The sequence below is a fragment of the Muntiacus reevesi genome, chromosome 8 (genome assembly GCF_963930625.1).
Source record: "Muntiacus reevesi chromosome 8, mMunRee1.1, whole genome shotgun sequence".
Lineage (NCBI taxonomy): Eukaryota > Metazoa > Chordata > Mammalia > Artiodactyla > Cervidae > Muntiacus > Muntiacus reevesi.
Window position 1 is genome coordinate 19,372,118 of NC_089256.1, and position 23,597 is coordinate 19,395,714.

Genomic DNA, 23,597 nt, shown 5'->3' on the forward strand with positions numbered 1-23,597 from the left:
GGAAGCTGACTTCATAGCCCTCAATCCTGCCTCCCTGGTGCCCACTTTCCTGAGTGTTTACCCGCTCAACAACTGATCAAGAAACATGTTTATATAGTTACTATGGCATTTTTAGCCTTTTTACAGCAGGAGAGCCAGAGGACCTTGTATACCAGACTACATGAAATGGTTCTCTTGTTTTTATTTTGAAACCTTTTTTCCTCTTGTTTACAAAATTGTGTTCATTATAGAAAACCACAGTTAAAAAAAAGCCAAGAATAGATTTAAAAATTGGTCACAATCTCATTCCTCAGAAATAAAAATTTAGCATTTTACTTTATTACTCTAACTTCCTACACCTATAATTTTTAAAATAAGATGACCTGCAAATAACTATCTTAGTTTATATTAGATTATATTTTAAAATATTCCCTACAGAGCCTCTTTTAGATTGCTCTGATTTAATGTTACGATTTGTGCTTCTATTGTGGGTAGGCATAAGAAAAGATTCCCCTGAAATTCTCCATCTGCTATAAAGCAGGAGTAGGTGTTGGAATATTGTAATATTACTCTGTACACCATTTCATTCAATCCTGCATATTCATTAGAAGGACTGATGCTGAAGCTGAAGCTTGAATACTTTGACCACCTGATTCAACGAGCTGACTCATTGGAAAAGACCCTGATGCTGGGAAAGATTGAAGGCAGGAGGAGAAGGGAATGACAGAGGGTTAGATGGTTGGCTGGCATTATCAACTCAATGGACCTGAGTTTGAGCAAACTTTGGGAGATGGTGAAGGACAGGGAAGCCTGGTGTGCTGCAGTCCATGGGGTTGTAGAGAGTTGGATACAACTTAGCGCATGAACACCACCACCACAACCATTTCTAAGAATCCTTTTAGTACATTTCTCCAGAATGTAGAGCTGAGCAGTTGTATAATGTCATGTGCATTAGTGTGTCTCCCCCTCTAGAAGCCTCTGAGAATTCTAACTCTCCTCCCTCCCTCTCTCCCCTTTTTTTTTATTCCCCCCTATGATTTTCATAAAGATCAAAGCTTATGCCAATTCTAGTATTTATCTCATCTTTGGTTTTAAATATAGTTCTTTTCCAACCATGACTTCTGTTTCCTTTGGAAAGTTTATTTGGCTATTCCCAGTTTTCAAAAGGGTGTTGCTATTAAATAAAACTCATATTTTATGGTGAGACTTTAAACATAAACATTTCCTCTGCCCAACTGGGCCTTCTCTCTCCCGTTTGGTGTCTGTCGTGCATCTGCATTAACCAGACCTCCTTAGGAGATAACATTCCTTCTTAATCTCAGGAAGGATTGCCACTGCTCAGGAAGATAACCTCCCTTCTTGATGTTACAAGGTCACGGTGATTCACTATTTGTACGTGCAGATCTGGATTGTGTAAACTAGCAACAGTAGATAACCCTTTGTCTCAAAAACTTACATAACTTACATAACTGCACAAAACTTACATAACTGCACTTTGACCTTTAGTGGGTAGAACAGTCCTAGAGCTTTCTGAAAGGTTGTCTACAGGTTTTAACCCTCAGCTTGACTTGAATGAAGTTGAACATTTCTTAGATCGACTACAGTCTTAGGTCAACAATATTACACACCAACCCATAAACATATTTGGAAATAATATGGTCTAAATTATAAATAAACTACCCTTGTACATGCATTACTTTACCAACAAAGGTCTGTCTAGTCAAGGCTATGGTTTTTCCAGTAGTCATGTATGGATGTGAGAGTTGGACTATAAAGAAAGCTGAGTGCTGAAGAATTGATGCTTTTGAACTGTGATGTTGGAGAAGACTCTTGAGAGTCCCTTGGACTGCAAGGAGATCCAACCAGTCCATCCTAAAGGAAATCAGTCCTGACTATTCATTGGAAGGACTGATGTTGAAGATGAAACTCCAACCCTTTGGACACCTGATGCAAAGAACTGACTCATTGGAAACGACCCTGATGCTGGGAAAGATTGAAGGCAGGAGGCGAAGGAGATGACAGAGGATGAGATGGTTGGGTGGCATCACCAACTCAATGGACATGAGTTCAAGTAAACTCTGGGAGTTGCTGATGGACAGGGAGGTCGGCGTGCTGCAGTCCATGGGGTCACAAAGAGACGGACAGGACTGAGTGACTGAAATGAACTGAACTGAACTGATACATAAATGAAGGTAAGTTAAGTGATTAACATTGGGAGTACATTATTCTAAGTATAATGAATATATTCATTAGGACTGAGCAGCTAACCCAGTGGACACTAATTATAACAATATACTGTTTTTAAACAAGATTGATAGAAAAAGGGTCAAGTTACAGATATTCAACACATGTAAATAAAAAATATGGACTCTTGGGTATACTTGAGGAAAGTGTTAACAACCAGGGCAGGATATTGGATACCCAGTTTACCTGAATAAGAGATGCTCAAAAATAATTTTCATAAAACCAAACTTGGTAATCAATGTGCTTTTTTGTCTTTTCTTTAAAAAAAAAAAAGAGAGACTTCTTATATTCTCTTTCAGAGCTGCTTCCATGTTTTTAAGTTACAATCTAGTCTGATTCCTGATAAGGCTCTGACAGGTATGAAATGTGTATGTTTTGGGTTGACTAACTTAGACTTATTAGCTATGGAGCCGCATACAATATTGAACTAATATAATGAATCAGTCTTCCAAAAGATAGTGGACATGTTTCAGTTGTAGGAAAAAAAGATGTAATTTTGTATTTGAAATGTTGTCATTGGCTAATATACAATGAACTTTTAAAATCAGATTAGCAATAAAACAAAACCTTAATTTTTTAAAATCAGTTTATGTATTGAACACACACACATTAAAATTATAAGACTAAAGGCACATAAATCCAGAGTGGGTTAGGATACTGATTATATTTAAGTAATTATCTTTCTCTTTCCTTCTGTGGGTGAAGATGACTTAATAGAATTTACTACGGTTACTCTAGAATCTCCAAAAGCATTGCTGGTAGACGCCTGGCTAGCGGGTAGATGATGCATCTTCGTAGTCTGCAAAGTCTCCTCAGGCTCTTTCATAACAGTAGTACTTGTTTGGTTGTTTTTTAAGACATAGCCTGACCCAAAGAGCTCCTCCATTAGATGGCTTTTCTTCTCCCTGAAAGTTGTGTCTTTTGCGTTTGTTCTGGAAGATTTAGCGAAGGAGGGTTCGTAGGCGATGGCAGGATGCTCCGGCTTCGTTGCCTCCGAGTGACTGTGGTGCCTGCCTGTGCTATAAGCGTGCCTTGTGCTGCCAGCACTGGCCAGCCCGCCTGAGGCAGGAAGCCCGTGATGCAGGTTTTCGATTGCTTCCGTGAATGAATAATGCTTTCTTTGTCTGAAGGGTATTTTGATACTTGGAGCAGCATTTTTATTTGGCATATCACCCATGTCGCTGATTTCTGGACTTCTTTTAAACTTGTCTTTTTCTGTATCATCTTCCTGACCACTTTCCCCTTTGGGATGGATTACTTGAATTCTTTTTGGTGGTAGTTCCTGTTCTTCTTTCACTAAAGTGGCCTTCTTTTCTTGATTTTCTGTTCTCTCTCTCTGTTGTCCAGTATTCTTCAGAGATGGTTGTGCTTCCAAATTTTGTTCTTCCTTGGATAAATCTGTAGTAGAAAAATAGTCAATTTATTGATCTTTAAAATTAATAGATTTCTGTTTCAAGATGGCATGTTATTTTTACACCTCCTGACAAGCACATTAAAATGACAAAAAGGAAAAAAAAGTAATGCACACAACCCTAGAATCCAGGGAAAGGTGCTATTAGCAAGTCTGATATGTTATACTTTTGTAGAACATACCAGATAAGTGAAAATGATGAAGCCAAAAGAAAACGATGTTCATAAACTTTGCCAATATATTATTAACAGATGTTCAACATCACCAGCTAGGTTGTGCCAATTAAAAAACAATGAGAGTATTTTTCACCCATCCAATTGGCAAGTAAGTTTCAGAACTGGTGATAATATGGGGAAATGGAAACTTTTGTTCCCCATTTGTGGGTGAGTAAGCTGGTAGGTAGTTTGGACGGTGATTTGGAAGTCTCTATCAAAATGTTAGGTGAGCATGCCCTTAGACCCAACAACTTCCCTTCTAGAACCAAACCCTACCAAAATATACAACAGTGTGTCTAAGGATGTTCACTGTAGCCTGATTTAGTAAGAGTGAAACATCCGGAATACCCCTGAAAGGAGCCCTGGATGAATCAATTAGAGCAAGTGCATGCATGCTGTCGCTTCAGTTGTGTCTAACTCTTTAGCACCCCATGAACTGTAGCCCCCCCCCCCCCAGGCTCCTCCATCCATGGGATTTTCCAGGAAAGAATGCTGAAGTGGGTTGCCATTTCCGACTCTGGGGGATGCTCCCGGCCCAGGGACCGAGCCCAGGCTCTCATGTTTCCTGTGTTGACGTTGGCAGACAGGTTCTTTACCATTAGTGCCACCTGGGAAGCCCCCAAGAATGTGTGTGGCTGTGCAATGTGGGCAGTAATTACAGAGAATGAGAGGGTAGCATGTGCTGACACAAGAGACAATTGCAGAACACCGTCGGGTGTAGAGATGCTCTTTCCTCTGCTGCCTCTTCCCCAGGCACCCAGGAAGCCACATGTGCAGCCCTCTGCTCCTCCCAGGACCACACCCACGTGGGTTCTGAGGAAGCAGCATCACTCCCTGCCAGCCACTCAGCGAGGCCATCGTTTGTGTGTGTGTGGGGGGAATGGGGACACAGTCGGGTATGCAGAGAGTTGAAATGTTTTCTCATGTGAATAAATTTTTGAATAAAATAATTTACCTACACTCTAGGTAAATGAAAAAAAAAATACTAGGAGGAGAAAGTAGTATGTTTCAAGAATTAATGGTGAGCCTAGAAACCAGTCAAACATATAATTACTTCTAAATAACTGTTAATATTGTGCTCTATAACACTTGATGAGAATGTTAACATTTGAGACCATGGGGGTCACGTGCTTCTTTTCCACTGCCTCCCCTGCCCCCGCCTGGCCCCCCTGGCCCCAGGAGTGGGTCTGCTCCCTCCTCTGCTCCAGCTGGTTCCAACTCCAGGGGACCTTTCTGGAGGCCACAGCCCTTGTATGACCCCTCCTCTGGCCCTGGCGTCCCGGGGACATTCTGTTCCAGGAGTAGGTCATGTCCTTACTGGTCTCTCCTCCTGAGCTGTCTGGACTGAACCTCATCCTTCCCTCCACCCCAGCCCCTCCCCACCACCTCCTTAGTCTGGACCCTCTTTTTCGTACCCATCGCCCTCCCTCACTGCAGATCTCCCCAAGGCCACAGGATCCCTAGGGTGCATTTTCCCCCAGCGTTTGGAGCAGTCCCAGACACACAGTATATGCTCAGAAAATGTCAAGCAAATGAAGAAACTTTCTAGGACAATATGTGTGTATGATAGTTGTTCAGTGGTGTCTGACTCTGCAACCCCATGGACTGTAGCCCACCAGGCTCCTCTGTCCATGGGATTCTCCAGGCAAGAATACTGGAGTGGGTTACCATTTCCTTTTCCAGGGGATCTTCCTGACCCAGAGACTGAACTCAGGTCTCCTGCATTACAGGTGGATACTTTATCTTCTGAGCCATTACCAAAATGAACTAAAACAGGTGGAAAATGTAAACAGAATCAGTATTTACTGCATTGGAGCAGTGGCTTTCCAGAGGGTTCAGCCCGACCCGGGGGTTGTTTAAACTTCATTCTAAGGCCATTTGGGGACTTCCCTGGTGGTCCAGTGGCTAAGACTCTGCACTCCCAATGCAGGGGGCCTGGGTTTGATTCCTGGTCAGGAAACTAGATCCTACATGCCGCAACTAAGACCTGGCACAGCCAAATAAATAAACATTACAAAAATAAAATAAAACTTTCCTGGTGGCTCAGAATCTGCTTGCAAAGCAGGAGACCAAGGTTCAATCCCTGGGTCAGAGAGATCCCCTAGAGAAGGAAATGGCAACCCACTGCAGTATTCTTGCCTGGAGAATCCTATGGACAGAGGAGCCTGGTAGGCTACAGTCCACTGGGGTCACAAAGACTTGGACATATTGCAACTAAGACCTGGCATGCCAAATAAATAAACATTACAAAAAGAAAATAAAGCCACCTGGACCCCACAGCTAAGATGTGGCCTCTCCAGGCCCACTGCCCGAGGCCCTGAGGGCCCCCTGAGGGCTCTTCCCCATGGCTGCTCTTTCCTGGGGGTTGTGCTTGCCCAGCTGGGTGGAGGGTCACCCAGATGCCCCATATCAATAATTTAACATGGAAACAATGGGGGAGTGTCTTCAACATTCTGAGGGAAAATGATCTTCAGCCTAGAGTTTTCTTTCCAGTCCATTACTAACCAAGTCTAGGGTAGAACCATGACATCCCCAGGGAAAAGTGCATGGATTTGCCTTACGTGCACCTGTTTCTCAAGAAGCCAGTAGAGGTTGTGCTCCCAGTCCAGGGTGGCATTCATTACAGGAGGACACAGGGGAGTAACAGAGACCTGGTGGAGAAGGGGGCAGGAACCAGCAGGAAGGGTGATGGGAGCCCCTGGACCACAGAGGCAAAGGGCACCAGGCCCGAGGCCAAGGGCTTAGGCCTTAAGGGCTGGCGTCACCGAGACTCTGCCAGCTAACCCCCCAGCCTCTAGCGTCCTTGGTCCATCCTGGCCAGCCGTGGCCTGGGGGCGGTGTCCCTCCCCCTGTGGTGTCTGCAGCCTGGGTGGGCCGAGAATGCTCCAGGGCCCAGTGCACGGGCCTCTTCCTGCACCAGCAGAGCAGCCCTGCCACGTGTCTGGCTCTTATGGGTCCCCATCCCCCAGGACTGTGAGTGACCTTGACCCTGGCCAGGCCCTGTGCCCTCAGGGAAGCTGCAGCCAGTCTGTGTCCAGCCTACCTGCTCTGGAATCTTCTTCAGGGGCGGTGCTTCCCTTAATTCAGCTGGGTTTGGGTTTGAGACTCAGTTTTTCAAAACTGAATATGTTGTTTAGGATACACACAGGTTTGGGAGCTGTGGCAGAAAATGGAATATTGAGGTTGCTTTTGGTGGTGGTGATGGGGCAGGGCAAGAGCGTTATGGTTATGAAGGGCCCACAGGGTGTCCCAGGGGATGCTTATGTTCTGTTTCTTAAACAAGGTAGTGGCTACACAGGTGTTTATTTTATAACAGTTCTTTCAACTGAACACATCTGTTTTATGTATACTTTTAAACACACACACAGTACTTGCAATTTAAAAAAACACAGTGTAAACGAGATTTTTACCAGTTGTTAAAATTACCTTCATATTTTCTCTTGGAATCCTCTGGGTTTGGTAGTTTGCTGATACAGGGAGTAATTGCATGGATTATTTCAATAGATTTTTCTTTATGACCATTGTTTCCTGTTGTCTTTTTGCTCTATAATTTAGAAAAGTGGCAAAAAATGTTTTTTGGCGGTAGAGATAATTTTAAATTGTGTTTTATTTAATGAATACAATTACTTTTTGTATAGAACAAGTGTGTAGAGGCTATGTTTGCAAAAGTATGTTTAATTAGACACTTCAAGAATTCAAATTTGCTGTACCTTACTTGTCCAAGATGGAACATCTTCCGATTTCTGGGTTTCCTGGTGTCGCATACTTGTAAATGGAAAACTTTTCCTGTCTGCTTGTACTGACTTTGTTGAAGAAACTACAGAACAGTTACATTCATTATATGTAAGAAGCATAACTTGCACTTGGAAGCAATGTTGATTTTAAATAGAAAATAACAACTGAAGTTGGTAATATAATAATAAAACAAAACATTTTCTAAACAAAACTAGACATTTTCTAAAGATGTTCAGTAAATATCAAACATTTGCCAGTTTCACTTTCTCCTCTACCATGTCAGCACTTTTGTCCTGTTTTGGGCTGCAGAGGTCATGGGTATCACAGTGGTACCCATACAAGCAGGCATGAAGATGGGTGAGCATTGCTCTGGGAGGACACAGCGGCCCCTGCTGGCAAGAGGGGTTCAGAAGCATAGTTCTGCAGTTGTGAGAGGGGCGCCACCGTGTCTCCTGCGTCAGAGCTGTTGGTTATCAATGGTTAGATCGCCCACGCTAAAGTTCACGACTTCTAAATCTGGTAGCCACTTTCCTCGGAGGTTTCATCCTATTTAAATAACCCCATGTTTGATTATCATCTCTGCTGTCTGTTATTCTGGATTATAAACCAAAAGCAAAGAGATTGTTGCCTTTAACAGTAAACACACAGTTACTTCTTCTAGCAAAATAAGAGGTGTTTCTGTTGTTCCTCTTCTTAGCAGAATCTTGCTGGATGGTCTTGTCTGTCCGGGGTGGGGTGGGGAGGGGAGTGAGTAAGTACATCCTGTCTTGAAGGAAAAGGTACTACTGATCCCCTGGAAAAAGGAATGGCAACCCACTGCAGTATTCTTGCCTGGGAAATCTCATGGACAGAGGAGCCTGGCATGCTACATATAGTCCATGGGGTCACAAAGGGTCAGACATGACTGAATGACTAAACACAAACACAACACAGCAATAGAAAGGTACAAACTAATGATAATAGCACAACATAGATGAGTCTCAAACACACTCTGCTGAACAAGAGAAGACAGCTACAAAAGAGGACCTGCTGTATAACCCACTTGTGAATCTGTAGAGCAGGCAAACTGAGCAACTGTGACTGAGGGGAGGTCAGAGGTGGCTCTGGGCTGGGGCTGGAGGGTCCCTCACCTGAGTGCCAGGGACAAGGGCACCTCCTGAGGAGATGGCCACATTCTACATCTAGACAGAGGTGGTGGTTACATGGGTATAAGCACGTGTCAAAACCCACTGGACTGCACACTTAAAATGGGTGCACTGCATTGAGGTGTATGCATACCCAGTTGTGTCTGACTCTTAGCGACCCCATGAACTGTAGCCTGCCAGGCTCCTCTGTCCATGGGATTTCCCAGGCAAGAATACTGGAGTGGGTTTGCCATTTCCTTCTCCAGGGGATCTTCCTGACCCAGGGATCGAACCTGCTTCTCCTTTGTCTCTTGCATTGGCAGGTGGATTTACCACTGAGCAACCCAGGAAACCCACTGTATTGAGGTGAGAGTGTTAGTTGCTCAGTCGCGTCCCACCCTTTGCAACCCAAGGGCTGTACTTGCCAGGCTCCTCTGTCCATGAAATTCTCCAGGCAAGAATACTGGAGTGGGTTGCCACTCCCAACCCAGGGATCGAACTCTGGTCTCCTGCATTGCAGGCAGATTTTTTACCATCTGAACCAAAGGTACCTAGATAAAGTTAACCTTAAAAACCTACACAGGGTCTTCCCTGGTGGTCCAGTGAGTGGTTAGGACTTGGTCCTTCTATTGCAGGGCGTGTGGGTTCCATTTCTGGTCTGGGAACTAGGATCTCGCATGCCATGAGGCTCTGCCAAAAAAAAAAAAAAAAAACCCAAACAAAAAACAAAACAAAACAAAAAATCCACACACTGGATGACAGATCTACCTAGAAAGTTCAGTATTTGGTGGACATTTTGCATCAAACTGAAAGTTATCCTCTCATTCACCCAAGTGAGGACAAAAAGGACTGAGCCGATGATGGGGAGAAGGAATGCATTTCTGTTTTCTTCTAGCTGTTTCAACCATGTGGCAGTTTCATTATTCTATATTATGTTTCAGTGCCTAATAAAATGATTTTTTAAAAAATAGACTTTTGGACTCTGTGGGAGAAGGCGAGGGTGGGATGATTTGAGAGAATAGCATTGAAACACGTATATTACCATATGTGAAATAGATCACCAGTCCAGGTTCAATGCATGAGACAGGGTGCTCAGGGCTGGTGCACTGGGACGACCCTGAGGGATGGGATGAGGGGGAGGTGGGAGGGGGGTTCAGGATATAGGGGACACATGTACACCCATGGCTGATTCATGTGAATGTATGGCAAAGACCACTACAATATTATAAAGTAATTAGCCTCCAATTAAAATAAATTAATTTAAAAAATGTCCATTATCTTGATGATATTAGTTAGGAAAATTTGGCTACATACTTTAAAACAGATTTCAAGCAAAAATAATTGAAACACACTTTACCTTTTGGATAATCTTCTTTGTCGTGTAAATTTCTGAGTATCCGGTTAGTATAGATGTTTCTAATTTCGAGCTCTCGATCCTTCTCCTATAAAGAACCACAATACCAATATTTCTATAAGTGTTTACTTTTATCAACCTTCATTTCCTGTAAAAAACTATTTAATGTGAGGTAAGCTCCAGCAGAAACAAAAATTGGCCATATCATCATATATCATTCCCAACATAAAAAATATTAAAAAAAAATATTTATTTATTTTGGCCATGCTGGGTCTTAGTTGTGGCATGTGGGATCTTGTTCCCTGACTGGGGATTGAACCTGGGTCCCTTGCTTTGGGGAGTCTTAGCTACTGGACCACCAGGGAAGTCCCCAAAAAGCACTAGCTTTTAAACAGAATGATAAACCATTGTGACTCAGACAATATTTTGAAGAGTTTGCAGGCCAAATTCTTTCACAGTATTTTTTTCTGTTCCCTGGGTCTGCGCCAAGAAGTTTACTGTTCTTTGTGGTGCAATGCAATGGCCACTAGCCATGTTGTTCCTTGGATTAAGTAGCATTAAAAATACTCAGTTCTCAGAGTCACATGACTGTATTGTGGATGCTCAGTCCTGTGTGTGAGTGGTGACCACAGGGTTGGACAGTGAGAGAGAACACTGTCCTCATCACAGAAACTTCTGTCTGCACAGCCAGTGCAGGGTGGGTGGGACCTGGAACAAAAACACTGCTCTTTAGCTTGAGATTTCAGTGCTGACTTTTTAAGTTTTGGCAAAACAGAAGGTTTGACACCCTAGTTTGCTGAGAAAAATTGAAGTATGGTTGGTGTATAATATTATATAAGTTACAGGTGTAGCATAGTGATCACAAGTTTTAAAGGTTACACTCCTTATTGTAAAATATTGGCTATATTCCCCATATTGTACTGTATTTCCCTGTAGTTAGCTTATATCTAATAGTTTGAACCTTTTACTTTCCTATCCCTATAGTACCCCTCTACCTCTCCCTCCCCATTGTTAACCACAAGTTTGTTCTCTATACTCATGAGTCTGCTTCTTTTTTATTATATTCACTAGGTTGTTGTATTTTTTAGACTCCACATTTAAGTGATATCATACAGTATTTGTCTTTCTCTGTTTGACTTATTTCACTTGATATAATACCTTCCAAGTTAGGCCATACTTTAAAAGTCAGTTTTGTAAGAAGCAAGTGAGACTTTAAAATGAATTTATGTGTATATAAAGTAGATAAGCAACAAGGATTTACTGTATAACTCAGGCAATAATATTTAAGATCTTATAACCTACAATGGAAAATAACCTGAAAAAATATAACTGAACCACTTTCTACCTGAAACTAACATAATATTGTAAATCAACTATGCTTCAAAAAAACAAATAAAATGAATTTATGGGCCACTAAAATTATTTGAAATATTTTAATAAGTTAATTCTTTAATCCAAAAATTTATTTTGGGTTCCACTAAAGTGTTGAGGCTGAAACTCCAATACTTTGGCCACCTGATACAAAGAGCTGACTTATTGGAAAAGACCCTGATGCTGGGAAAGATTGAGGGGAGGAGGAGAAGGGGATGACAGAGGATGAGATGGTTGGATGGCATCATTGACTCAATGGACATAGGTTTTGGGTGGACTCCAGGAGTTGGTGATGGGCAGGGAGGCCTGGCGTGCTGCGGTTCATGGGGTTGCAAAGAGTTGGACATGACTGAGTGACTGAACTGAAATGAAAGTGTTAACAAGGTACAATAATATTACTTCATATGATGAGATAAAAAATGATAACAGAAGTCTTGTAAATAGTTTTAATTTTTCTAATTATAGCACATATTCATCAGGCTGTTAACTCATTCTAATAATTTCTGTTCCTAGGGGAAAAACTTAATCTGAGAAAGCTATTCTTTAAGTAATTTAAAGTTATATTAAGCAGTGGCCACAGGACTGGAAAAGGTCAGTTTTCATTCCAGTTCCCGATCAGGGCAATGCCAAAGAATATAAAAATTATGGTACATCTGCACGTATTTCACAAGCTAGCAAGGTGATGCTCAAGATCCTTCAAGCCAGGCTTCAACAGTACATGAACCAAGAATTTCCAGATATACAAACTGGATTTAGGAAAGGCAGAAGAACCAGAGATCAACTGGTTGCCAACATCTGTTGGATCATAGAAAAAGCAAGGGAATTCCAGAAAAACATCTACTTCTGCTTCATTGACTATGCTAAATCATTTGACTGTGTGGATCACAACAAACTGTGGGAAATTCTTAAATAGATGGGAATACCAGACCACCTTAACTGTCTCCTGTGAAACCTATATGCAGGTCAGGAAGAAACAGTTAGAACCAGATATGGAACAATAGACTGGTTCAAAATTGGGAAAGGAGTATGTCAAGACTGCATATTGTCCCCTGCTTATTTAACTTATATTCAGAGTATGTAATGTGAAATGCCAAACTGGACGGAGCTCAAAGCTGAAAGAAGGTTGCTGGGAGAAATATCAATAGCCTCAGATATGCAGATGACACCACCCTTATGGCAGAAAGCAAAGAGGAACTAAAGAGCCTCTTGATGAAAGTGAAAGAGGAGAGTGAAAAAGCTGGCTTAAAACTCAACATTCAAAAAACTAAGATCATGGCATCTGGTTCCATGAGTTCATGGAAAATAGACAGGGAAACAATGGAAATAGTGACAGACTTTATTTTCTTGGGCTCCAAAATCAATGCAGATGGTGACTGCAGCCGTGAAATTAAAAGATGCTTGCTTCTTGGAAGAAAAGCTATGAGAAACCTAGACAGTGTATTAAAAAGCAGTGACAAAGGCTGATGTTGAAGCTGAAACTCCAATGCTTTGGCCACCTGATGCGAAGAACTTACTCATTTGAAAAGACCCTGATGCTGGGAAAGATAGAAGACAGGAGGAGAAGGGGACAACAGAGGATGAGATGGTTGTATGGCATCACTGACTCAATGGACATGAGTTTGAGCAAACTCCAGGGGTTGGTGATGGACAGGGAGGCCTGGTGTGCTGCAGTCCCTGGGATCACAGTCAGACATGATGGAGCGACTGAACTGAATTGTCCATATAGTCAAAGCTATGGTTTTTCTGGTAGTCATGTACAGATGTGAGATTTTATCATAAAGAAGCCTGAGCACAAAAGAATTGATGCTTTCGAATTGTCGTGTTGGAGAAAACTCTTGAGAATCCCTTGGAGTGCAAGGAGATCAAACCAGTCAATCATAAAGGAAATCAGTCCTAAATATTCACTGAAAGGACTGATGCTGCAGCTGAAACTCCAATACTTTGGCCACCTGATGGGAAGAGCCGATTCACTGGAAAAGACCCTGATGCTAGAAAAGATGAGAGCAAGAATAGAACGGGGGCAACAGAGGATGAGATTGTGGGTTGGCATCATCGACCCAATGGACATGAGTTTGAGCAAATTCCGGGAGATAGTGAAGGACAAGGAAGCCTCGTGTGCTGCAGTTCATGGGGTTACAAAGAGTCGAACATGACTGAACAACAACAGCTCTGATATTTTTGGAAGCTGAATTTCACAAGTTTTGGTACATTTTGCTTTAAAAAAAAGTACCTTAAGTTTTTGTTGGAGGTGTTTTACTTCCATCTGCAGAGTCTTTGTGGCAGCCTGAGCTGCTAAGGTCTTCCGGTTCTCAAAGGTCAGCTGCCGAGTAAAGGCTTTATGGTTCAGCCTCAATTGTTTCTCCAAGCTCTGAAAACAGTACATATTTCAGCTCTTTGTGACCAGTGTAATACTATACAAAACTTCTACTGTAGTGAAACTAATTACATATATGAAAAGTTCAAGATTTTAATACAATTTTAGTGGGGAGAACACATATTAGAACTAAAAATTATCATACACACACAGAGAGGCACAAAGTCCCAAAATCTCAGATCCCAACTCTAGAGAATAAATATCATGTTTACAGTCTGATATTTTTTAGACTCTGAAATTTGATTAAAAATTTTTTTTTTTTTGGAACAGAGCCTGAAAATCAATAAGTATAATCAGTGTTACACTTTCAAACTAAACCTAAGCAATTGTGTTGAAATGAAGTATTATACTAACTTGGCATAGTGCACTCTGTGAAAATCTTTCAAGCATCTCTTGCTGAAAGGTTTACCAGCATCAGTGCAGATCATGATTCAGGGACTGTGATTCTCAGATAACCGAGACTGGAAATTATGCTGAGGCCTCACAGAGCCACACCCGTGTGAATGGGTTATATGTGAGACAGTGAAATGACTGACTTATTATAGCACAATAACCTTCTATAAAAATGCGGGATTTACTATTGTATATTCACCTTTCTGGAATGAGACCTGTTTTACTGGAGAACTGTTTGAGCAGGACTTTAATAGGAGGTTGGTCTAAAGACCTTTTCTTTCCTTTTTTACCATAAAGTTTCCCTTTATGGATTCCCTTATTATAACATTAACACTTTCTCATTAAAGTGTAAAATATGGTAAACTAATGGGATTGAAATGAAATAATCTTTAAAATCACACTTTCTAAAATATTAACATTAAAAAAATACCTACATGTTTTGTCTCACAAATGTTTCCCCCCCACCAAATGCCCTAAAATCAAATGAAATCTCCTATATGACCAAGTGCTCCTGATAAGAAAATAGCTAAGTAGTTCTTGAATTCTTTTTGGTTTTGGTTGTAGTAGAGAGACATGAGCTACTTAAACATATGTGTAAAAATATGTATATGAGATACAAATACATGTACTTTCACATGACAGATAGATGCTAAGATGGATTCAATGCTACCTGAGATGCCAAACATTAGAACCTTGGTACACTATTTACATCAGTAAAAAAGGAGGTTCCTCATTATGTCCTGTAGCTCACATATCCATTTTATGTGAGAAAATTCTCTTTGAAAATAGAGGAGGGTTTTTTACCAAAAAAGAAAGAAATAACTGAAAAATGGCTGAAATGAACTGAATGTCTTATTATTTCAAGTAAATACTTGTCTACTTCATGAATGATTTCTATTTCATAGAAAATACTTGTCTTTCACCATTAAGGAATTTGAAAGAGTAAGTTAATTCCATTTGTGTCCATTCCATTTTGTGTTCATAAAGACCAAAACCACCTAATGTAAAATAGGCAAAATTCTTAGTGTAATCAGTGTTCTCCCAAATCACCCCTTGTAATCCCAAGCTTTTGACCACCATGCACCCTTGAGGAATACCAACCTATCCATTCCTTCAGTGATTTAGATTCCTTTTCCCTATCTGTCTTCAGGAATATTACCTAGAAAAATTTTCTATTTCCAGGACATGGGTCTTTGTGGTAATGACTGGACAGATGGATGAGGTAGAGAACAAGGAAGAGGGTGAGGAAATGCACTTACAGTTTAGGGAAGTGATCTGTTCAGAAGCAGTTTGGAGCAGAGGCTCACTTTCTAAAAGAGGTTTCCCAGAACACAGGAAAACACACCGCCCTTCAACTGTGAACAGACTCCCCTAACCCTGGTCGCCAGACTGCCTTAGAGAATGGTCATTTCCAGGTAAGTGAGCCCAACTGTAACCGAGCAGGATGCTACAGGGCTTTTCTGAAACAGGAACCCCTCCCCACCACATGTCCACCATCTGCCTCCTGTCTTTAGAAAAACTTTAGCCTCCTACAACTTGCTTGAGTTCCAAGGAGCAAATTTAATCAGAGAAGTGAGAAGATGCAGAAAGAAATGAAAATAGTAAAGTAAGACAATTTGTTTCCCTGGTGGCTCAGATGTAAAGAAGCTGCCTGAAATGCAGGAGACCCAGGTTTGATCCCTAAGTCAGGAAGATACCTTGGAGAAGGGAATGGCTACCCACGCCAGTATTCTTGCCTGGAAAATCCCATAGACAGAGGAGCCTGGTGGGCTATAGTCCATGGGGTAGCAAAGAGTTGGACATGACTGAGTGACTAAACACAGCACAAGACAAAATAATAATAGTTTAGCTATTAAAGTTAAGAACTTTTAGTTTCTCCTCAAGGGCTATAGGCAATATTCTGATCCATGTCCTGTGAGCTGTTTTGCAGATACTGAACCCCCACCAGGTGGAAGAAGTTTAACTGCATGCTGCCCACAAACATGTAGGCCCCAGACTGGTTGGAACCAGAAGGTTGATGATGTTGACTCCTGAATACCTCACCACCAACCAGTCAGAGGAATGTCCATGAACTGATCACATAACACAACCACCCCCAACCTTGTCTTTAAAAATTTTCCCCTGAAAGCCACTGAGGGAGTTCAAGCATTTTGATCACTAACTACTTGGACTCCTTGCTTGGCATTTGCAATAAACGCTGTGCTTTCCTTTAGCACCTCAGCACAGTGTCAGTAGACTGGCTTTGCTGCCCGTGGACGAGTGGATCTGAGTTAGCTTGGGTGACACAGACACAGAAGGAACCCTAGCTCAGTCCACAACAAGAGGGGTTGTTTCCGTCTCTCCTGAGTGCCTCCCCTTCTCTGTACCCACCCCATCCCCACCGGACACCACCATCCGTGTGCTCAGCCCAGTAGAGCTTCATTCCTCAGGCAAGTATGATGAATGCGCACCCTCTCTAGATTGATTTTGGAACCTTAACGTTTTTAGGCCTCTGAAGTACAGACCTGTATCTTTTTGTCGTTTGCCTCCATCTTTGCTGTAAGAATGGACAATCTCTGAGTGAGCTCTTCCCTCTCTGCAAGACTCTTGTCCTCAGAAATCTTCTGCAGGGCCTGCAAGGCATCTTTTGTCCTCAGCAGCTCACCATCCGTCTCTCTCAGCTTCCTCGACACGGCTCTTTCCTTTCCATGGGATTTCCTGAGAAGCTGCCTTAAATTTTTCACTTCGTTCTGATGTTTGGCCATAATTTGAGGTAGATTATTTTGTGAATTCTCATATTTTCCTATAGCTTTCAAGTGCTTAAGCTGGACTTGTTTCAGAAATTGGTTTTCTATGACTGTGGCCTCTACTTTGTGGTGCAGATCAGCTAACTCATTCTTCAGTTCTTTGATCTTATGAAGCCTCGCTGACAGGATGCGGTGGGTCATGGCATCACATCGCTGGGCAGCGACACTGATATGAGAGTTGAGAAATGGTATGTTCCAGCTGTGCTTTTTTCTAACCGAGATTTCCTTCTGGCCTGTGTAAGAAGATAATCCAGTTTGTTACTATAGTCATATGTATGTGCTTAGTTGCTCAGTCACGTGTGACTCTTTGTGATCCTATGGACTGTAGCCCGCGAGGCTCCTCTATCCATGGGGATTCTCCAGGTAAGAATATTGGAGTGGGTAGCCTATCCCTTCTCCAGGGGCTCTTCCTGACCCAGGAATCAAACCAGGATCTCCTGCATTGCAGGACAATTCTTTACAAGCTGAGTTACCAGGGAAGCCCAACCATATGCATATAGATATGTAAGTATGCAGGTATCTGTAATACCCACACCCCCCTCCCCCCCACTCCCACACACATATACACATACACATGCAAGGTAGAAGGGGAAGGAACTAACACTGAATGAATATTCATGCTTTAGGCTACGTACTTTATGTCTAGCTATCTCATTTAATGCAATCCTTTAAGGTCAGTAGTAGTCCGTTTTATAGCTGGAGATTATAAGTCATGTGTCCATGGTTACATAACCACCAAGTGACATAAAAGGAATTGAAATCAGGTCTTCTCTGACTCTGAAACCTGTACTTACTTCTATTATAAAAGGTAAACTAAAAACCATAAGAATAAATAGAATTTACCAAGTGTTTTCCATATGTGAAGCATTGAATTAAATGCTTTATGTAATAGATTATCTGATCTAATTCTGCCAACAAAATGTTATGAGGCAACTAGAGGGTAACATTAGAGCCAAGAGTTATATATGAAGGTCTCTTAGATTTAAAAAGATGTTTAAAGAGACATTAAATTGCTTAGAGAATTCATATAAGTATTCTATCTCTCAATATATCTAACATAGGCAGTTTTTCCTTTGTTGCTTTTGACTGGGCACTCAATTAACCAGTTAGATGGATTGTGCTCAGGAAACTATTTTGATCAAAAAGCATCTAAATGATATTACACCAAGCTCATATAACTGAATTTGCATATGTCAACTGTATGTGTAACATTGTATTATTATCCCATTTTATTTTTTAAGTTAATTTTCATTGGCGTATAGTTGCTTTACAACGTTGTGTTAGTTTCTGCTATACAGAAAAGTGAATCAGCTATATGTGTACATACATCCCTTCTCCCTTGGATTTCCTTCTCGTTTAGGTCACCACAGAGCACTGAGTAGAATTCCCTATGTAGCATGTTCTCATTAGTTATCTATTTTATATATGGTATCCGCAGTGTCTATTATCCCATTTTAATGATGATGCTTATCAGTGGGCACACAGCTCGTAGGGGGAGAGACAGACCCAGGTCCGTGTGCCTTTGCCACTGCTCCACAGGTATGTGCGTTTCTATGATATTCATGTGTGCCCCTGTGGATGTACACACGTGTGTGCCTGTATACATACCAGTATACCTAGATTCTGAGAAAGAGCGGTTGGAACTGCATTGTCACTGGGGTCCTGGCCCTGAGCTACTGGCCCGAGTGAGGACACATTGTTTGAGACACGTCTCAGTGTGCTTGGTCTGGTGGTGGGAAAGGCAATTCTGCCTGTGATGGAAACGAGCCAGCAGAGACAGAGGACACTTTCTGGGGATAAAGCATGTGGATCTTGGGTACGATGGACCACACAGATTTCACAGTGACCACACTATCTGTTTCCCAGGGGGTTCAGTAATAAAGAATCTGCCTGCCAATGCAGGAGATGCAAGAGATATGGGTTTGATCATGAGGTTGGGAAGATCCTCTGGAGGAGGAGATAGCAACTCTCTCCAGTATTTTTGCCTGGAGAATCCTCATGGACAGAGGAGCCTGGTGGGCTATAGTCCATATTGGAGCCGCAAAGAGTCAAACATGATTGAGCGACTAGTGTTTTCCTTTTTTAAAGCTGAATGGTTAAGCTGCTCTTAAGATACCTAGCTGTTAAACCACTAAGCTAAAACACTTAAATTAATTCACCAAAAACATGTACATCTACGTCCATAGTTAGTAAAAAGGGGACTCTTGTTACTCAAGACTAGTCACGCCTTCCCAGTACAAAGAGTGAAATAAGCTCTTTGAACAGACCTAAGCCCAAGCCCCGCTTCACTGGCTCCAACCTCTCCTCTTTGCTCAGTCATTGCCCCAGGTGCACCCTCACTCCCATCCTCCTTTTCAAAGCACCTCTGTCCTCCTGTCACACCGCTGTGCCCGTCCTCCCTGGCCCCGTCATGGTCTTGTCTCCCTGTCATCTTCCTTTTTGTGTCACAGTCCCTTTCTGTTCCTGCCGTCTGCGCCCTCAGTCTGGTTCAGGTCCGCATCCTGAGCCAGGTCCCTGCTGGTGCTGGCTCTGCCTTCTGCTGGGCCCTCTCTCTCTTCCAGGTCACCTTAAAGGGGGTGGCCCCTTCTTCCAAGGACCAGGGTAGGAAGAGATTCAAAGGCAGGCCTTTCCCCTTCCTGTTCTCCACAGCTCCAGCATCAGTGTCGCAAAGTATACCTCCTCAACCCCACCTTAGGGCTTCCACCCACCTCTGCCCAAAGACAACAGGGCAAAAGGTGTCCCGAGCAACTGAACGCAGTAAAATAACTTTTCTTTTTTGGTATGCCATTTTCTCCCCCCTTTTTTAAAATTCTGAGCTCAGAGCACGTGTAGAAACCTTCATAGTTATAAAGGTCCACAGTAAAACCTTTTCATCATTGCTCAGAAATGATCAGTCTTTCATACACCTACATCCATAGCCAGCTCTCACTCACCCACCAATAAGTCCTCAGTTATCTACTGTCACCTTTACACAAACCCACACACATCTTATTTTAAATTATTTTCTTGCTTCTCAGAACAACAGAGATCACGCATCAGGTAGACTAGGAGTTCTTCTGAGGCTCAGATTTGGCTATTTTCATCATTGATCCACTTCAGTGAGAGCGGATCTCAGAGAAGGTATACCAGTTTTTTGAATGACCTTCACAAAACGTCTTGGTGGGTTTCCCAGGTGGTACTAGTGGTAAAGAACCTACTTGCCAATGCAGGAGACATAAGGAGTCTCACGTTTGATCCCTGGGTCAGGAAGATCCCCTGGAGTAGGGCATGACAACCCCCTCCAGTATTCTTGCCTGGAGAATCCCATGGACAGAGGCGCCTGGCAGGCTACAGTCCATGGGGTCACAAAAAGTCAGACATGACTGAAGCGACTTAGCATGCACCCATGTGCACACATGTTTTGGCGTTGTATTGACAAATCATAGCAAGGAAAGGTATAATTGAAGGAGTTCTGAAAGTACATTTTTTCTACAAAGAAAGAAATAACCACATTTTGAAAATAAAATTATAGAAATATATCGCTTGTTATTTATATTAATCTAAGTATATAAATCTCAGGTATCTAACCAGAGCAAAAATCCTATCAAACTGAAGTTCTCATTTTATTCTTATAATTTTTCTCTATGAGATGTTTTTCTGCTATAAAATTTGCTTTTTTTTAAGATGAGAATTGAAAACAATCTCTGAAGCTATTATCTTTGAGTGAATTCTGGGACACTATTGATGGTTCCTGGTTCAGTGTTACCAGCCCCTGAGGGTCAGAGGTCTCCTTTTGTATATCAGAAAGCTGAACCGAAATTGAACCTTCACTCAAGAAGGCACTGCACTGGTTAATCATTATGCCTTATTGGTTGAGGTTAGTTACATCTTTGTGTGCCTACTTAGTTGCTAAATTTTGTCCCACTCTTTGTGACCCTATGGACTGCAGCCTGCCAGGCTCCTCTGTCCATGGAATTCTCCAGACAAGAATCCTGGAGTGGGTTGCTATTTCCTTCTCCAGCGGATCTTCCTGATCGAGCATTGAAGGTGCATCTCCTGCATTGGCAGGCAGATTCCTTACCACAAAGCCACCAGGGAAGCCCAAGAATTACATTACCCGAGCATTGATTCTTTAATTACTTGCTGATTGAATTTTTTTTTTTGGCAAACACTTACACAACATGGGCTGTGAAGGAACAAAAGAATAAAAGGATACACCAAGAATATTTTTTATCATTCTGTGACAAAACTTGATGTTACAAGTGTTTGAAGGTCATTATACACTGGGGTACAGGGTATCTTCAGGGGCATAAAATTTGGGTTAAAGAAGCATCCAAGATTTACTTAAAATAATTTGAGAGTATTCACACACAAAAGAGTACCCAAGGGAGAGCAAACCCTCACTAGGATCATGGAATTTAGGTTCTGCGTGGTCAGTCGCTTCAGCAGTGTCCATCTCTTTGTGACCCCATGAACTGTAGCCCTCTAGGCTCCTCTGTCCATGGGATTCTCCAGGCAAGAATACTGGAGTGGGTTGCCATGCCCTCCTCCAGGAGATCTTCCATACCCAAGGATTGAAGTCTCCTGCATTGGCAGGCAGATTCTTTACCACTGTGTCACCTGGGAAACCCTCACCTGGATCGTGGAATTTAGGTTCCAGTCCACTGTGAAGTTATAGTTCATTTGGGCTGCTGCCAATTTATGAACAAGTATCTTGCATAAAGGACACAATAAACATTTGTGGAATAAATAAATGAGGAATCAGTTTTAAAAATTTGTATTGTAAGGCTGTTAGAAACAACATGCAGTTTGTTTCTTGTAAAAATAATTTTATAAACACTAACTGCCTTCTTATACAGTTCTGTGAAATCCTAGACTCAATTTAAGATGTAGTATATTGTTTGATGATTTCTTGTCATAAACCCATGGGGGCCAGACTACTTCTGAATTTTGGGGGGTTTATTCTTTGTGATGGGCTCTACTGGTGGCTCAGCCTTTTCCTGGTAGGGTCTTCTGCCCTGGCCTTGCCAGTGGGTGCAGGACTCCCACCTCTCCAAAGAAAGGCCTGTGAAACCTTTTGAGAACCTGGAGGAAAATTATGGGTCCTTCTCCCTAGAAAGTTCACAAACACAAATAGATGTGCATGTGCATGCGCGTGCGTGCACACACACACACACACACACACACACACTGCAAAGGATTCCCTAAGGCTCCCAGAGTCAAGTCTTAGATGGAGAGTCCCTGCTCTGAAGCTGTGAAGAAGGGCAACTGAAGACTCTAGCTTTTCACAGGGTCCCAGGCAGGCTGGGTGTGAGAGGCAGGCACTGGGTGAATGTGGCCCTGGACGTGCTCCACATTCAACAGGCTCTTAATTGTTTTTTGGCCACTTACTGACACCAGTTCTGATGGTCACAGCCGGAAGAGAGTGGCAGTGGTTTCTACACAGGGAATATTTATAAGCCCAGCATTGCATGCCTGGGAATAACCATAGTCTAGGCAAGGGGGTAGGAAGTGAGGAGGTCAAGGATGGTGCAGAGCTACTCCCATTTGGGACAGTTAGAAGCTGATGCTGTTGCTACTCTTAAAATCCACAAGGAAATGACATTAACAGACTTTTGACCAGCCCTTTTCCTAAAGAGCATCTTTGCCAATATGCCTCACCGGACTCGAAGACCATCTTCCTGGGATGCTGAGACAGATAGTTACATTTCATTGGAGACTGAAACCTTGACTCTTCAGCTGAGATGAAAGGCAAGAAGCCTGTGAAATCCAAGTACTGTGGTGCTCTGTAACAAGGCCACCTGTTAACTAAAAATGGAACTAACCTCACTCATGGGTTCCAGGAGGGAAAGCTGGGCAAGAGGGCTTTCTGTCATTTTGTGATTATTCTTAATTTCTCTATTTCCTACTCCTTCTATAAAAAAATTCACTTGTAATACTTATAATTTTATAAGTACTGGTACAATCTGGAAAGACAATAAAGCTGAATATGGGCCACTCCAGGTTACCAGTGCGTTAAATGATAATGTCATTATAACCCGAAATTTGGTCTTAGTTGGGAGAGTTTGCTTCTTACCTTTAGGTTGGGAGATTTTAGAAACATTATACTTCTTCTTCTCCTTCTTTTGTTTTACCGTAGGCTTCTCTAAGTAGTTGTTCCTAGCTGTGGTTTCTGAGAACTCAGACAGAAAGTCTTCTGAATAATCGCAGTGGGAGCCTGGGCTTCTGCAGGAGCACTGAGATCTGCTGTAATCAACACTCTTGTCAGAAGCATCACTGTTCCTGGGAACACCTGGGCTGCTGCCCTCCCATTTTGAGGAACTCCTGCCATTTTCGATGGCCGTGCCGGGGGAATGTCCACCTAGATTTGTTTCTGTTGGACCAGCCAATGACATAGTAAACAACCTAATAGAAGAAAAGTATTTTTAGATTTAGAGCTACAGCCCTTAAAAAGAACCTACGCTTTATTACGTGTGTGTGTTCAGTCGTGTCCAACTCTGTAACGCCATGGACTGTATTCTGCCAGGCTCCTCTGTCCATGGGATTCTCCAGGCAAGAGTACTGGAGTGGGTTGCCATTTCCTCCTCCAGGGAACCTTCCCGATCCAGGGACTGGACCAGTGTCTCTTATGT

At 42.3% G+C, this 23,597-nt stretch overlaps 1 protein-coding gene and 2 non-coding genes across 3 annotated transcripts; all 3 read right to left on the reverse strand.

Moving 5' to 3' along the window:
• Nucleotides 1-2,890: 2,890 nt before the first annotated feature.
• On the reverse strand, nt 2,891-23,360 carry LCA5L (lebercilin LCA5 like). The gene is made up of 7 exons (XM_065943283.1): nt 23,042-23,360; nt 16,705-17,219; nt 13,664-13,801; nt 10,066-10,150; nt 7,560-7,666; nt 7,276-7,393; nt 2,891-3,621 (listed from the first exon to the last, which is right to left on the reverse strand). The coding sequence occupies exons 1-7, from the start codon at nt 23,358-23,360 to the stop codon at nt 2,891-2,893; spliced, it is 2,013 nt and encodes a 670-aa protein (XP_065799355.1).
• Nucleotides 19,799-19,868, reverse strand: LOC136173896 (small nucleolar RNA U2-30). Its single transcript, XR_010664361.1, has one exon. It is a non-coding gene; the product is annotated as a small nucleolar RNA U2-30 (small nucleolar RNA).
• LOC136173897 (small nucleolar RNA U2-19) lies at nt 19,998-20,077 on the reverse strand. Its single transcript, XR_010664362.1, has one exon. It is a non-coding gene; the product is annotated as a small nucleolar RNA U2-19 (small nucleolar RNA).
• Nucleotides 23,361-23,597: the final 237 nt, after the last annotated feature.

Coding starts and splice junctions, on each gene's coding strand:
- LCA5L (XM_065943283.1), bottom strand. CDS start 23,360: ATGTCATTGGCTGGTCCAACAGAAACAAATCTAGGTGGACATTCCCCC. Junction 17,220..23,041: donor TAAAATCTCCCAACCTAAAG/GTAAGAAGCAAA, acceptor CTTCTTACACAG/GCCAGAAGGAAATCTCGGTT. Junction 7,667..10,065: donor CAAAGAAGATTATCCAAAAG/GTAAAGTGTGTT, acceptor ACTGTTCTGTAG/TTTCTTCAACAAAGTCAGTA.